The sequence below is a fragment of the Xiphias gladius genome, chromosome 7 (assembly GCF_016859285.1).
Source record: "Xiphias gladius isolate SHS-SW01 ecotype Sanya breed wild chromosome 7, ASM1685928v1, whole genome shotgun sequence".
Classification (NCBI taxonomy): Eukaryota; Metazoa; Chordata; class Actinopteri; order Istiophoriformes; family Xiphiidae; genus Xiphias; species Xiphias gladius.
In genome coordinates, this window is record NC_053406.1 from 6,777,081 (window position 1) to 6,792,871 (window position 15,791).

The 15,791-nt window shown below is 41.5% G+C and overlaps 1 protein-coding gene across 2 annotated transcripts; it reads right to left on the reverse strand.

Moving 5' to 3' along the window:
• Positions 1-101: 101 nt before the first annotated feature.
• sidt2 (SID1 transmembrane family, member 2) lies at positions 102-13,960 on the reverse strand. Of its 2 annotated transcripts, XM_040131771.1 has the most exons (26): positions 13,080-13,960; positions 12,853-12,974; positions 11,368-11,532; positions 11,172-11,217; positions 10,492-10,593; positions 10,143-10,226; positions 9,846-10,011; positions 8,406-8,499; positions 7,196-7,254; positions 6,921-6,947; positions 5,919-5,957; positions 5,757-5,834; positions 5,037-5,152; positions 4,794-4,867; positions 4,332-4,398; positions 4,158-4,231; positions 3,930-4,053; positions 3,428-3,545; positions 2,711-2,847; positions 2,500-2,608; positions 1,910-1,986; positions 1,672-1,718; positions 1,460-1,565; positions 1,245-1,355; positions 1,012-1,125; positions 102-520 (listed from the first exon to the last, which is right to left on the reverse strand). In XM_040131771.1, the coding sequence occupies exons 1-26, from the start codon at positions 13,326-13,328 to the stop codon at positions 458-460; spliced, it is 2,568 nt and encodes an 855-aa protein (XP_039987705.1). In that variant the 5' UTR covers positions 13,329-13,960; the 3' UTR covers positions 102-457. The 2 variants fall into 2 exon arrangements, with proteins under 2 accessions (XP_039987705.1, XP_039987706.1); XM_040131772.1 differs by lacking the exon at positions 6,921-6,947.
• Positions 13,961-15,791: the final 1,831 nt, after the last annotated feature.

Here is a 15,791-nt window from a genome sequence, read left to right on the forward strand (position 1 = left end):
ACCCACACACACACACACACACCATATAAACAGTAATTTCAAAATGCATTGTTGATTTTTGTTTTTTTTAAGGACAGTATAAAATAAGTTAATTTGGACAGTTTTTTTTTTTTTTTTTTTTTTTTTTTTTAAGCAAGTGTGTACATTTTTATCGTCATCAGTAAGTAAACATCGATCACAACAGTTATTTTGATGGTGGCAGCGGACAAAACACTTCATTCAATGTAGATCCAGTTCTTCATTGGCACATTAGTGTCCATGCAACTGCAGGGGGGGCTACACCCCTTCCAGGACTGTTTGATTGGCTGTGAGAGGTGGAGACACGCCCATCGACAGTCTGGGAAAACCAAGCTACTGACTGTGCTCTTTGAGAACATGAAGGAGACGCAAAAGGAGAGAAAGAAGGGCGCTAAGGCAGAGAGGAAGAGCTGAGCTCGTCGCCAAAGATCCGACAAGTCTAGAAGACGTAGATCTTGTCTCTCTGGACGGTGTCAAGGTCGTCATCCATAGTCAGGAGGACCTAAGATGACACAGGAGAGGTGATGTGTTAGTGCTCATGGGGAGGTTAAAGACGTCCTGCTTGTAGATTCAGATTCCACTCAGATATTTCCGAGTCATCAATGTAACACTGCTGCAACCTGCCAAAGTTTTAGTCCCATTGAGTATTTTTACCTTTATCCACTGCTGATAGAATTTTAACCAGGTAAGTCAAAGAGAATAATCTCACTTCAAAATGTAATTTAACCATCTTTTAACTTGCAGAGTTTAGTAAACTGATGTAAGTCGATGTGACTGGAAAAGAAAAGCTCAAACTGATGTTTTTCTTTATTGCTTTATGAATGTTAAGCACATTCTTAACACACAAAACAATGAGAAATGAGTTATGAAGGTATAAATTAGTAATAAATCATAAACCTGCAGCAACTTCTTAAAGTGATAAAAGTTGCATGTTTCAATTTGACTGTGCTGCTTTCCTTGGCTAAAAGACGCACACATCAAACTTGATCATACCAGGAAGGATCCGAACATGGCGATGGAGGAGAGGAAGTGCCAAATGTCGTGGTCATCAAAGAATGAAAGCAGGATACAGTCCCTGTTGTGCTCACGAGACTCTGCTGGTGTTTTCTGTGCCAGCCGAGAGAAACACACACAATCAACTCTTGCTGTATAATGTAGGAATGAAGTAGTTTCTCTTCCCGTTCTGACTAAGCACGTGTGTGTGTGTGTGTGTGTGACTTGCTGACCTGCCAAGTGCTGAGACCCTGGAAGAAGAAATACAGTGCAAATCCCCACACGACAGCCGTGAAGAAAATACACACCAACGCCAGACACTGGATTCTCTCACCACTCCGCAGCTAAACACACACAGAAAAAAATAGATGTAGATATACAGTACAAAACGTGTCTGCTTTTTTATAAATCGAAATGAGCTCAAGTGAATGGACACACTCAAGCACACCTTCATGATGATGTAGAAGGCAAAGTAGAGCAGCAGGTTGCAGATGGCGATGGCCAACAGGTAGGAGGCAAAGTCATTAGGTCTCTCTATCAGGCCGTAGGCAGCTCTGCAGAGGGGGAGAAAGAAAAAGAGGTCACCTGTCACTTCTGCATTCTAAATTTAAATTTATGTCGTAGCTACTTAACTCCCAGAGAGAGAGAGTGTTTCCTTACAGAGACCAGTTGACTATGTTCCCCATTACGAGCAGAACCATACGGTCCTAAAAGACAAACCAAAGCGACAAGACGATTTACAAGCAATTCATCTGGACTTGTCAATACAGAGTACAATTACATACTGTACCAACGAGTGTTTAAGATGACTTGGGTGTTAATAATTGAGGCACTGGATCCGTGTGAACAATTGTGATGTTACATTACGCCATGACAACTCTTCAGCATAACGACTCACAATATACATAGGTCCACTGCACTGTCTGATGCAATCTGTGTAGATGACGTACACCATCCTGCGCAGGATCCCAGAGTCTGGTCCACACATAATGCAGACAGATATTAGTTGCAGTCAAACACTGGCATGAGGTGTGCTGTGAGGATCAAACCCACAGCAGGGTGACACTTTATAATGACCTCACTCCTATGCATACACCTGTATATTAACCTATGACAAAGCCCTGTACAAACAATAATCAAGAGCTTACTGAAAAAAATGCATTAATAATACATTTAGAGGAACACACCAAATAGTATTCTGTCTGCACAGACGGCAGTTCAATTGTGCTACTGCACATTTAACAGATTTCCATGAAGCACTTATAGCGTTTCAACACACAATTCTTCTTTAGCGTGATCTCTGATGTTAAGATTGTAAAAATATTCCACTGACTCTAAAATGATTATCTATACAGACTTTTTTTTCAAAAGATGCATGAACTGTGTTGAATACGACAAAAGAAAAAAAGAAAGCACTAGTGGACTGATATGAACCACCAGGAACATCTAACAACCAGGACTCCAGCCCGTTTCTTGCTGTGATCTTACCGAGCCTCCATCGGCCCATGTAGTAGAGCTGTGTGCTGAGGAGGAGAGTGGCCAGAATGTGGATCACTGAGAAAACGATCCAGAAGACTGTGTTTCCTTTCCCAAACACCTGCGAACAAACCACCACAATAATTATGAAATGTGTTTCTTTTGCACGTTAAACATCACCGAGGCCTTGTCTGTTTTGTGGTGTGTAGGTGTGCGCACTTACCACTCCCAGCACGGAAAAGAAGATGACTGCAGCCAGGCAGGCGTAGGCAGTGTAAGCACTCGCATTGATGTCCGGGTGTCTCTTCTGATACAGTTTCAACATACAGAGCCCGGCAATCATGTACATGAATGAGGTGTCTGCAAAAGGGGGAAAAGAATATTACAACACACACATTTCCCTTTGATCATCGAAAACAAAACAGAAGGATTAGGGAAGTCATTGCAGATTGTTATCACTGAGTTACAGTTCAGATTTACTTTCTTTAATGCAAATGACCCACTCTTTTCATAAAATGGGACTCATGGAGAGATTGTCTTACATTAACAGGTGTTCCCTTTTAAAATTGTATCCATAAATTTCATAACCAGTGGGATGCTCTGCATGTCGGCCTGAGCATAATAAGTTAAGAGACTATTTCCAACTAGCTACACCACATATCCTCGCAGACAGCTCAGAGAAACTACACCCAGCCCCCTCCACCTTCCTTCAGAGTGACAGTATTCTCCCTCTGCAGTAAGCAAAACTCTTCAAGACTTCAGTTGCCTGTCAGCGTTACAACAAAAACACATTCAAACAGCAATGTTGTAAATAGTATCGAAGAAACAACAGAAAGCTGTGTGATAGATGCCAGCTTTACATCCGATGGTTGGTTAGTGCTAGTATTCTGCCGTCGCACAAAGAAACCCAAAGTCCTCGTGGGAAAAGAAGCACGCTTACCAAACTGGAAGTTGGTGTAGTTGGGACAGACATGGTAGCAGGCACTGAGCAAGCCCTCCATCATCAGAGCAGTTCCCATGGCATAAAACAGACCAAAGTGCTTTGGGATACCACATTCCTTGGGGGTGGGTGAGAGGAAAACTGAACTAAGAGTTGGGCAATGCATTTTCATAAATAATAAATTTGACTCCATGTTCCAAAAGTACTGTGCCTGTTTCCATTTTCCTTTTTCTAATTTATTTATGCAATAAGCTACCTGAGGCTGTGGTTTACGAAGACGTTGGAAGAACAAAGAGGTCTTGTTATGAACCTCGCAGTACCTAAGTAGCAACATGCCATAGCAAATAAGGCCAGTGTTCAGTTGTCAACCACTAGCAATTATAATTCAGTCTAGAAACACACCCGAAAACCATATTTGCTTGGCGACACACACAGTGTGAGCTCATTTATCTGTGCCTTACAGTGTGTGTGCCGTAGAACCGTTTGTGTACATATGCCTTACCAGCGCATGGAGATCGTTACGGACCAGGGCTCGATTGTGGACAATATCTCTCTTGAGGACAAAAAGGAGGAAGAGCAGTCCCAGCATCACGTAACCAAGGTTACTGAGTATGTTGTTGAATGCACTGTGTAGGACAAAAATTTAACATGGGTATGCCACTCATTAGCCATTTTGTTTGCTGTCGTAATACATCGGTCCTGCATTTTAACAGGCTTGCTAGCTACACACCTAAGAGCTCCCAGGGGGTGGGCACACAGGAAGTTGTAGTAGCAAATGTCCTGGTTCCCTGTGACATTGACAACCTGAAGTACAGAGAGTCAGTTTAACATCCATCCACGGTGCACATCCACGTGTTGAGGTTTTGTCACAAAACTGACATGAGAAACAGTCGATTGCTCTTACCGTTTGATAGGTGATGACCAGCTGGATGACTGGCAGGGCGTAGAACACAGCAATGGTGGCAATGTTCCTGGAGAGAAGATTATCGTTAGACTTTTTCATACTTATGATGAAAGATTTGTTGGAGGGATGCAGTGCTTCATTATTCCCCATCTCTCTGTAACCAATGAATAACATTATTATTATTTTCATACTGTAAAAATACTGTATTTTACAGTAACAACCCCCAGAGTTCTTACTATCTTAGTTTTACTGCCACTATTACGCCACTGTCTTGGAGATGCTGCAATTGCAGGGCATATGTGTATAGGAATAATGTAAAAATCGTGACAAAATGTCATTAACTATGAGTTGGTTCATGAATTTATGAGTCTATTAGACCTCGACCTGGATGTAGAGGGATCTTTGTTATGGGATCGTTATATGAATGGCATTTTTCATTCTCGGCCTAACAGGTTTCCTCACCAGAAGTAGATTTGGTATTTCTTGCTGAGGACCCTCTTGTCTTTGCGGGCCAGGTCAGACACACACAGAAATTTCTATGATGAGAAAAGGATTTTATTACTGACAGTCATCAGGTAAAGACGGGAAACATTAAGGAATGATAACATTCACACATCATGACATGTCTAATAACCAGTGTTACCTACATTACAAACATTCACAAAAAACAGGTACTGTGTATTAAGTCGGAGAGGGGAGGTGAACCTTGGTGCGGACAATGTTTTTGTCTGAGTTGATGTCATCCAGCGTGTCATAGTCATCCTCCTCCACAGAGCTCAGAGATTCCTGCCTGCTTCGCCCAACGCTGTCCAATGATCGCTCTGATGGAGGGAGGACAGACAGGAGAGAGGGGGACACGATGGCAAAAAGAAAAGAGGACTTCAGTTTATTGGTGGGACAATCTGTGAAATTTAGACGGATGTCTGGATTTAAAAGAAATTTTTTCAATGAAGCAAAGATTTTCAAAAACATCAAACCTTTTAATTTTTTTTTTTTTTTGCAATTTTTAAATAAATTAAACAGAAATTTAGACTGATTCTTGGTAATTCGATTTTTGCACTATCAACAGTGTTTGCTGTTCATTTCAGCATCATCAGATTAGGAATCTGGCCACTTCCGGGCATCAACCTCAAACTCTCATTGATGTGCAATTAACATAGTGCTGATTGGTTTGGTGTAAATCTCGGAATTGATTTGGCCAAATCCTGCGGCAGGGTGTCACCGATGCGGATGGCTATGTGGTAAGGGTGACTGTGGATTTGTCGACGTTTGAAAGAATCCTGTCCTGATGAACAAAGACACACAGAAAACCAGTGAGGGACTGGAGCTGCTTCCAGAGGAGCCGACTGCAAGCCAGGCTGTGGAGACATACTGCTGAGCGACAGTGGTGAAACAGAAACAACTTGTGTCCATGTTTGGCCATACCCATGTATCCGTAGTTGTTATCGGTTGAGTTGGCACTGTCAGTGATGACCTCAGAACTCAGTGTGCTGCCGTTGTCAGCTGGGGAGGAGGAAGACAGAAAAAGATTATTTAATTAAATCATACACAAAAATAAAGACAAAACCAAAAGTGGCCAAAACTCACCAAAGGAGCCATATTCACACGGCGAGGCTGGAATCTTGCCTGGGGAGACATGACCACACAAATTTAAACTCCCAGCTGAGTACACGTTGATGAAATACACATGCACAGACAGGCATCACTACAACCGACACTTGTTAGTATCTTACTGCTGCATACTTAAACACCACTGCAGCTTAATTGTTAGTACGCAAACACGGGGCATTGGGGAAGGCATTAAAACATGAAGGAATAAAGACAGAATTTTGGTGGCCAACAGTTTTGTCAGGCTCAAAGTGCTTAAGAAAACATTTTTGAAATAACAGTTGTAGTAGATGGGTGATAATGTGAGCGCTAAGAGATGGTGCAGAGGCTGATTTGTTGTGCAGAGTGGTGACTGCTGCAGTGAAAGTGAACTCCAAATTCCAAAACTGTATCCGCCTCCTGCGGTTTAAAATCAAATCATGTCGGCAAACACTGCGGTGAACGGACACAGATACGCACTGAGAGGCGGCCTTGAGCTGAAGAAACACATCAACAGTGTATCCATTTAGCTCAATGATTGTCTCTAGTACTTCATGGAACAACTACTCTTGTTGCTCTATCATATTGTTAGCATTGTCGGCTATGACGTACACACTTATGTGTTTCTTCAGTCGACAAACTGTATAGCAGTGAGAAGAAGTAAAAGGGTAACTTTGTGATGAAATAGTGAAAAGCGTGATTGTGAGAATCCTTTGCGGTTAGTTCCACCTTACAAGTACCCAGATGAGTCCTGTGTATCTGTAGCTCTATGATGCAAGCCGTAAAGCTTAACTGTTGTGGAACAGTGCCACGTTTATGTTACTCCACGGTCCACAAAGCACTATAGCCAATAATATTACTCTATTTTGTTTTCTATAAATGCTGTTTCTGTGACAAGAGAGTTATAGTATATGAGCGAATGCATGCAAAGTATCTGTGGAAAAGCAACACAGTGTGAGAAAAGGCAGCAGGCACACAAAAAGAGGAACTGTGTCGTTATACCATCTCCGTTCTTCCCAAGCAGAGAGGCTGAACCCCACATTAGCATGAGGGAGAGAGAATGAAAGACACATTCAGTACAACACAGACGTGTTAAATTCTACATAAAAGCTTAAAAGTTAAATGGCATGTTAAGTGTAGTTTAACATCTTATATACTTACATATACAGCATCTACTCTACAGTATATGTTTATGACTTTAAAAATAATTGTATGCTCCACACACCCTCTAACGAACCCCTAATAGGCCAGGCCATCATATCTAGTTGTTGGGTTACCTGTCTCAGCAGGCGACATGTCAGCAGGGTTCTGAAACACCTCCCTCTTCTTATTCATTCTGCAGAAACAGAGAGGAAAATATGTTAATGAACGAAATTTGTATTCAGTATAGGGTTGTCTCGAAAAGCAGCTAAACAAATTTCCTCGATCGCAGATTTGAATCTCTCGGTTGAACTGGGACTGAGATTTATAAATCTGAACATTGTAAACTTCTATGAGTCAACCTCATGTAGATTTAAACCTGAAGCCTTTTTGAATGTAATGAGAATTGTCTGTGGCAGAGCCACAAGGGAAGATACAAGAGAAGACTTCAGATAGATAAATACAGACATCTCAGCAGTGACAGGAGCCTTGTGTATATGAAGTGGATGTAGTAACTAACTTTTGTTTTGGTCGCAGAGAGTAGGGGTGGGCGATCTGACGATTTGATTTGATTTTTGATTTTCGTGATCAATCTTGAAGATGTCCATGATCTACTTCTCAAGTAAATCGTAGAGACTGTGACATTTTACGGCATTTACACTGAGTCTACCCTAACAACGTGGATCCACACTACGTGCACAAACCAATGGAATGATTGCCTACTAGATGGCTGTGCTGATTGGCCAAATTATATCATGTGTCTCTATTGTATTCAACGTTTTGTTGTATTCAACGTGAGCTAGCGGCATGGCGGATGAGGAGCTGGTGTCAAAATAGGACTCAACGTCAGTAGTGTGGCAATGGTTCGGCCATGCACAGTCCAATATTTCTCAAAGCAAAGTTATCCGTAAACTTTGTCGGGTAATGTTTGGCACTTCCGGAGGTACAACTCCACTCATCTGTACCTCACAAGGTCCCGAAAAATAAACAGCTACCACTGACCAATGCATTAGGGCAGTTGAAAAAAATACGATTTAAAAAAAAAAAAAAAAATGATGGAACGAGGTGACTATCATATTCAATATAGCTAAGGATATGGTGCAGTTCAAAACTGGGACACACTTCAAATGCAAACTATGATCTGCCAGTGTCTTTAATGCACTACTGTGTTTTAAATGGTACAAATAGATAAAGTCCACTGGCTGGTTTGAGTGTGGCTTTTCTTGAAAGTAAATCTCAAAATTGGGAAGAAGGATTGTCATTTAGATCGTGGATCGTGATTTGTGTGGGGTTTTTTGGGGGGAGGAAGATCGCCCACTACCAGCAGAGAAAAGTGCAAAATCTTACCGCTTGTACTCCAGACAGGCCACCAGGAAGGTGAGCAGGTAGAAGGACAAGAAGATACCCAGACAGAACAGCATGCCCGTCACATACACCTTTGCTGTGGAGTGTGGAGGAAGATATAGTTAAGCCTATTCACACGTGAACACCGCAATGACTTTGAGTGGACTGCATAATATTAGCTACAGCTTACAAGTGAAAGAGACATACATAATATGCAGCACTTGCTATCTGTTGCTTTTGGGAATCCAGGGTTTGAAACAATGTTGCTTCAGGAAAGATGCTTGTTTTCCCGCAGTTGTACGGTATATTTTGCTGGCATACCCCAAAGGAGTTTCGAATGCAATGACACAATCATAAAACTGATGATTTCAGGGTTTTCCCCAGGGCTCCGGAGAGCTTAAAGGCAATGTGAAAATATGCATTTTCACATCATTTTTGACCATTATCAGTTCAATGCTGATTAGGTGAGTACTATGTCCTGAAGTAATCCTGCACATATCTGCGAGGGATCACACTGTGCGCCATACACAATAACATTGGTAAACAAGACTTATGGCCATCTGGCAATGTAACAGCATTTGGCTGCTTACCAAAATTTTTGCTCAGTTGGACGTCTGCAGACAGTTCACTTTCCCAGAGGCCACTAGTCAGCTGACTGAATTACTCTAGCGAGTTGATTCCTCTCTCACTGCCATTCCTCTCGCATTCCGCTAATCATTTTCTCTGACAGTTCCCTTTCTTCAGTCTTCAGTCTTTTTGAGCTCATCCCCTGTGACAGACGTAATTCTTGGCTGTTTGACAGATTTTATCACCCGTGTATCTCTGCAGTAAAGACGTCGGGAGATGCCAGCAACCAATTTTCGCTTGTCATGAATTTATTTCCTCTCTGGCAGCAGAACATGTTACACTAGCCGTCAAAAACTCCTCCAGGTTAAACTGGACTAACGAAACGCTTTTAAGGATGATTAACTCTGAAAGCCTATGAACCCATAATGCAACACTCTGTAAAAGACCATAGTTACACTGGTACTCTCCGTTAAAAAAAGAATATCTGTTGAAATGAATGAACATGTAATTGTCTATATATTCCTGAAATATAGGACAACACCTACTTATTTAAACCTAAATTTCAGAAAGAAAGTCTTATATTTGGGCCAATACAGTATCCTTTCTCTCCAGAGCGGTAGAGAACTCGCAGCATAGATTTTCCATCCATTTGGTTTAGGTGCTGTGCAAAAATGCTTATAGTCTTATAATGGTAGGGAAAACCCAAGATTTGGATCGAAGATTGGGATTTGAGGCACTGCCCTCTCTGCATCCTGTCAGGAACAGCAGGTAAATTAAGCAAATAGTGCCAGAACAGACACATTAGCTTTTTAACTGTGGATGTGTAAAATTCATTTTAACTCTGAAAAGTTCATGTGCTGTACATATGTGACTTACAGTTGATTGCAGGGGAGACTATCACGTCGAGGACCTTGCTGCGGTTGCCAGCATCGATCAGCTCATCAGGTCGCAGAGGGTAGAAGCGCAGCGGACCGCCACATGCCTCATCCTCTGTTTTTACCACTACTACCACATAGAAACTGTTGCTGGGAAAATCCTTCCTCTGGAAAGAGACAGAAAGACATAATATGACTCTGTTCATGTGGGAATGGCTTCTATATTCTGGCTTTGTCACAAAAGCTTTCAATATGTTCTGCATTTCAGCACAATTCACATGACTGTGTGAAACACTACCTGCACAGTGATAGCCCCTTTTTTGGTCATAGTCTGGTACATCCCAATGAAGGCCACATTGTTGTCAAGGTCATAGACAGGGCACTGAAAAGAGACATGGAGAAAAAAATGGAATGAGAAAGATGAAGCATCGAAAGATTAACGGCAAGAGGGAAGAGATGAACAGCATTACACAGAACGTCATAACATCGAAAATGTTTGCACTGCATTACACTGACACTGGTGCAGTGAACTCAGTAATGCCATCATGTGGCCCAAGAGTGCTACTACATGCTGACAACAATGACTAGGGCCACTTAAGGACAGCAGCAGTTTGATTTGAGGCGACAGGGAGGGTGAGTAATTGTACCTGGATGTCCTGGATGGACATCACGGAGCAGGGGAAGTTCATGACTGAGTTGACCTTGACGATCACTGTGTCCACCCCGTCTGGAAAGATATACTTGAAGTACTGAGAGAAAGGGCAGAAGGGAAAGAAGAGGGAAAAAAAGGGAGTCAGGCAGAGAGTAATTAGAGGGGTCAAGATCAGAAAACATGTATTGCATTTGCTGAGGGCATGAATAACTGATTTCACAGGTTCAGACAAGGTCGACCCTTTTTCTGTTCCGTCTTTCTTCACTATCTATTACACTGTATGTAGGAAGATGTGATAATTTCCATGACAAAAAACACAAAAGGAAGAAAAAAATCATGACTGACTTGATGGATTACAAGGTTTATTTGAAAGGCCAAAAAGAAAACAGAAGTTAGCTCTCTTTTACATGTGTTGAAAAGCAGAACTAACCAGACATACGGTGAGAAAAAAAATGCTGAATTATTGTGTAAAATCAGAAATCTCCTCCTTTCGTACCACCTTTTTTTGTGTACTTTCCTCTGCTTCCCTCATGTTTCTTGTCATCTTTACAACCCCCCCCCCACCCCCACCCACCCCACCCACCTTGCTATCTATATTTCTGTGACTGGACGTCCTTGTTGTAAAGTAGCGCTTAATATCATAAACACATAAAGCAATGGTATCAAGCTGCTTACCTGAGGTTGGGATGGTGATGCGGTGAAGCTGAATTTCTTGTCTGTCCTGTAGTCAAAGTGCAAATAACAAGTCAGACCTACCAGCAAGTCATTTGTTGGTTCATACAAAACCCTGTATGATGGCGGATGCATTAAGCTGAGAGTCCAGGCAGCTATTGCACCGTGTGTTTGTGTGACTATATCAAATATCACTCACTGAAGGGTGAAGCTTTCAACACGGCTGACCCTGAGGTGGTAGTTTGTACCCTGGCTGGACAAGGTAGACACGTCCACAAAAAAGTACTGGGTTTCAGAGGCAGCCCGGGTCGGTGGCTGGCACAATGTCCGGCCCACATGATTGTAAGGGTACTTCCTCTGGTAGCTGGAAACAGAGAGACCGAGAGAGAAAGAGGTTGACAAAAAGAGAAAGAAAGAAAAACATAGTTTTCATGCAAAAGAGAGTTTTACAATTAACAAGACCTTAAATTTGTATCTAATGAAAATAAACTGTATTTAATTATTTAGTGAGAGCTCTTGTCCATTGCACACAGTGTGTAGACACTTTAAATGAGGTAGTGGGTGATTGTGTGAAGAAAGAAAGAAATCTACACACAGAAACTAACTTTTTACACAATGAAGGAATTTTTTCTACTTGATTCTTTGATGACCCAACTAGATAATGCATCTTCAATACTCTCCCAGCAAAAATCAATAAAAACCCAAATCTAGAAAAATGCTGCGAAAAGCGCACAGCATAGCTCAAAACACGGAAATTGTCTTTTAAAGAGAGCATGGGACCATGGCCACATGCAACAGTAATTTCACTTTAAGGTTGCTCATTTACAGTAAGCTGGGCTTCTCACATCTGCACTGGGGTATCTCAGAGGAGGAAGTGAAAGTCCAAGGGTTATTACAGATCTGCTAAAACATGCCTTTCCACAGGACTGTATAAGCAAAACTATGGTTAGGTCATTCTAACATTGCACAACCACAGAAAGTAACACAAAGTCTGGAAGACACAGAACACATCACAGATGGGCAATTGGCCAATTGCTAATAAACAGTTGAACTTCTAACCTGTTATGGAATCCCACCTGATTAAGTCAGGCTACAAAAGCTGTGTATCCCCATAACCATTGAGGTACAATCTAGGGCACACTGAAGGCTGTGAATTTTGCTGTTTCTTTGCTACAAAGTACAAAGTTCTTTGCTACGAAGTACATGACCTGAAGTCTGTTTACTGAAAAACAGCAGGGACACTCCCAAGGAGGAACCAGGGATCATTACTTTATGTACAGTCTCTGAGTGTGCAATAAGTTACAAAGACAAACATACATGCCAGGTATAAAACTAAGTTGGATGACACAAGCATCAGTGTTGTGGAGAATTACAGTCCACTTACAATTGATTTGGTCAGTTTAGGCACTGTGACAAAATGTCATGATATATAACTAGTCTGTATTTACGGCTAATGTGTTCCCCTTTGCTTTCTCATTCTCTATGGAGGATGTGTAGATTAAATTCCATTTGAGTTCCAACAGCTTAATGTGTCATTGCTCAATTTGACATACATAAACCACCAAAGATGAATCATTGGCGTGTGTTCAGCATATACGGTATATAACCCACAAAAAAACAGAAAAGCTCATTCTTCCAGACAATTCCAGTTTACAACTGATTTATGTAAAGTGGGGATACTCACAGGCCCCTTAGGATGAGGGGGACTTGGAAAGACAGCACAGCTTGCTTCTGCCGTACCACAAACAGGATAGGACTCTCCAAACCCTGTGACAACACATCCACAGACACGTGCACTCCCTCTGTCTGAAACCCAAAGAAAGGATAGAGAGGAGATATCATTTTACACTCCATATTACTTGACATCATTAAATGGGAAACAAATCTACTAGTCTGGAAATGTAAACTCACCTTATTCCTGGAGACAGTGTGATTGAAAGCATAGATGGTCTGGTTTAAACTTGTAACCGTGTCATTATAGGTGACATCAAACTCTGCATCTTTCTGGATCACATTTTTGATTTCCCCCACCGCCCCACTGCCGCAAGCTAACTGGGTCACACATAACCAGAGCAGGGCTGCCAATCCGGGCCGGATCAAAAAAGGAGCAGGTCCAGAGCTGTCTTTATGTCGAGATTTCCAGCAACTCCTCAACAACATTTTGTCTGACACCGTCTTCCTGAACTGTCAACTGATACTTCACTTTATTCTAGTCTGTGTGGCAATACTCAAGAAAACTCCACTCCATTCAGCAACAATTACTCGGATAGCAACCTAGCTAGCTTAACTGTGCCATTTCCAATGGCAGCAGCTGCTAATTGACAAGCGTAAGAGACAGCGGGATGTTTACATTAAATAAAGACTCGTTCCTCGTCCTATTGACTTCCGTATCAAACGCGAATCTGTCGGCTATGCAACCGCAAGTTTCAGGACAACAAGATGAGAGTATTCATCTGAAACGCCAAAGCCTGGCAGGGTGATAGTTAGCCGTGCTAACGTTAGCGTTGTGGGTTTAGATGCTGGTAAAGCAGCTCCATGTTTTGATATCCGAGTTCAGTTCCAGCGTCGCAGGACTGTGTTGAAATAAAACAGCACGAAGTGTTTTTCAAGTCTGCCTAATACGAACGGATGCCACAGCCGGTAGTCGCGGAGCTGTACCTCGGCACAGTGCTGTTACTTCGTGTACGGAGGATGAAGAGACTGTTTACAGTATGAAAAATCTGTACCATTAGCGCCCCGCCACGCTCAAGACAGTAAACAAACCTAGTGCGACGTCATGACGCCATGACGCCATGTCTCTGCCCACGGCTACTCAAATGAACAGTGCAGGGACTGATATGAGGAGTTTATCAATAGGAAAAATGGTGTTAATGTGCAGATTTTATATAACTGATGTGATATTGTACCTTATGATTTATTGGGTGGAATGATATATTTCCTACATAGTTCATTCTGGGTAATCTTCACATCCACAATTCTAAATGGGTTGGCTGCAAACCAGTTAAAGTTTCGAAAAACAAAGAAGGTAAGAAGCATTTCAATATTTTTGATGTTTAAATTTGAATTTCCAAATTGACTTAAGCTGACTTAATGTTCCCTTGAATACCTTGGCTTGTACAAAGTTTGGACTGTGTTTTTGACACACCTCGTCGTTGTGAATAAAGACAGTAAAAAAAAAAAAAAAATGTCATTACACTGATAAAAACTGAAATTTGAAAAGATAACTCAAACACCAAATTCAGGCAGCGACCAGCCAGTACCATCACCCAATTCACAGGATCTCTTACACAGGCCGATGGACATCAAAAATACTGCTTAGTTGGTTCAAGCCAACTGTCTTTTTTTTCATACTAGCACATTGCACGAGTTTTTCCTCTTATTGACATGATGACGAAGCCTTAATAAAAAAGAAGTACAGCTATAGAAGTTGTCAGTGCTGTCAATACATTTTGGGATAGGCAAGTAATAATCCCAAAGGGAATAATGTTGCAATTGAATGACCAATTTAAACAATTCACATAATGAGGTCACAATCCACTGATAAATATATCTACTGTATAAAAGTGTTTCCTCACAGCTGTTCTTGAGACATGGGAACATCCCACGGTCTTTGAGTAGGTGCTGTCTTTATGCATCATTTTCCAAATGACTGTTTGATTTTGACATTGGATATTTACTTGATATAAAGTTTGAATATTCGGACTATTGTTTGGTCAGTAATCTCTCTATATAACCCTGTACTAATTGGGAAAAAGGTCCGTGGGGCCCCTCTGATCTTCCTGCCTTTGACTCTTTGTGCATTATGTATCTTGTTGCCTCCAGGCACTCTTCAAGTAGAGAACATTCAGCAGACTACAAATGGCAGCTTTGTAATATATTTTTAGACCCCCAAAAACACACAGTACTCTGATGCTGGCCTTCTTCCTGACCGCAGGCATTCGGTGGGTCGATTAGTTTGTTTAAACAGAATTATTTGAGCATATGAACCATGTTTCCTGAAGAATACATTTTGTCACAGGGCCAATCTCAGGGCCCCGAGTTAATAATGCAGGACCGGCCTTTAGACACGTATAATTTCACCTGTAAGGGTTATTTAATTGTGCATATACCAAACAAGTTAGCAATTAATCAAATGACCTCATACCAACTGACACATTGTGAACCTGGTTCTTTGTGGGGGTCTGGGTGTCGGGCACTCAGGGCAGCTGCCTACTGCACTCCATCTCGGAGTAACAGGATGCAGGAACACCTCTCTAACTAGGAGTGGTGCTGTCTACCACCTGGTGAGAGGGCCATAGACTAGAATTAGAATAGAATAGAATAGAATAGAATTAGAATAGAATAGAGTAGAATAGAATAGAATATCAGTTTTGCCAACATACTAGATCCCAGTTAAAAATCTGCCTATTCTACAGCATTTCTGCAGAATAAGTTAGAATAAACTGCTGCATGATATGAACTCACCCCTATTATTTTATGTAAATAATTCTTGTATTAAATTGTGTTGTTGGTGAATTTTAAGTTCTAGACATTTGTGGTTTTGGTGTGTTTTTAACCCATAAGCATTTCATTATTTATTGTTAATGTCTGATTTGATCTTTTTTGTCCTTTTCATAATTTTGA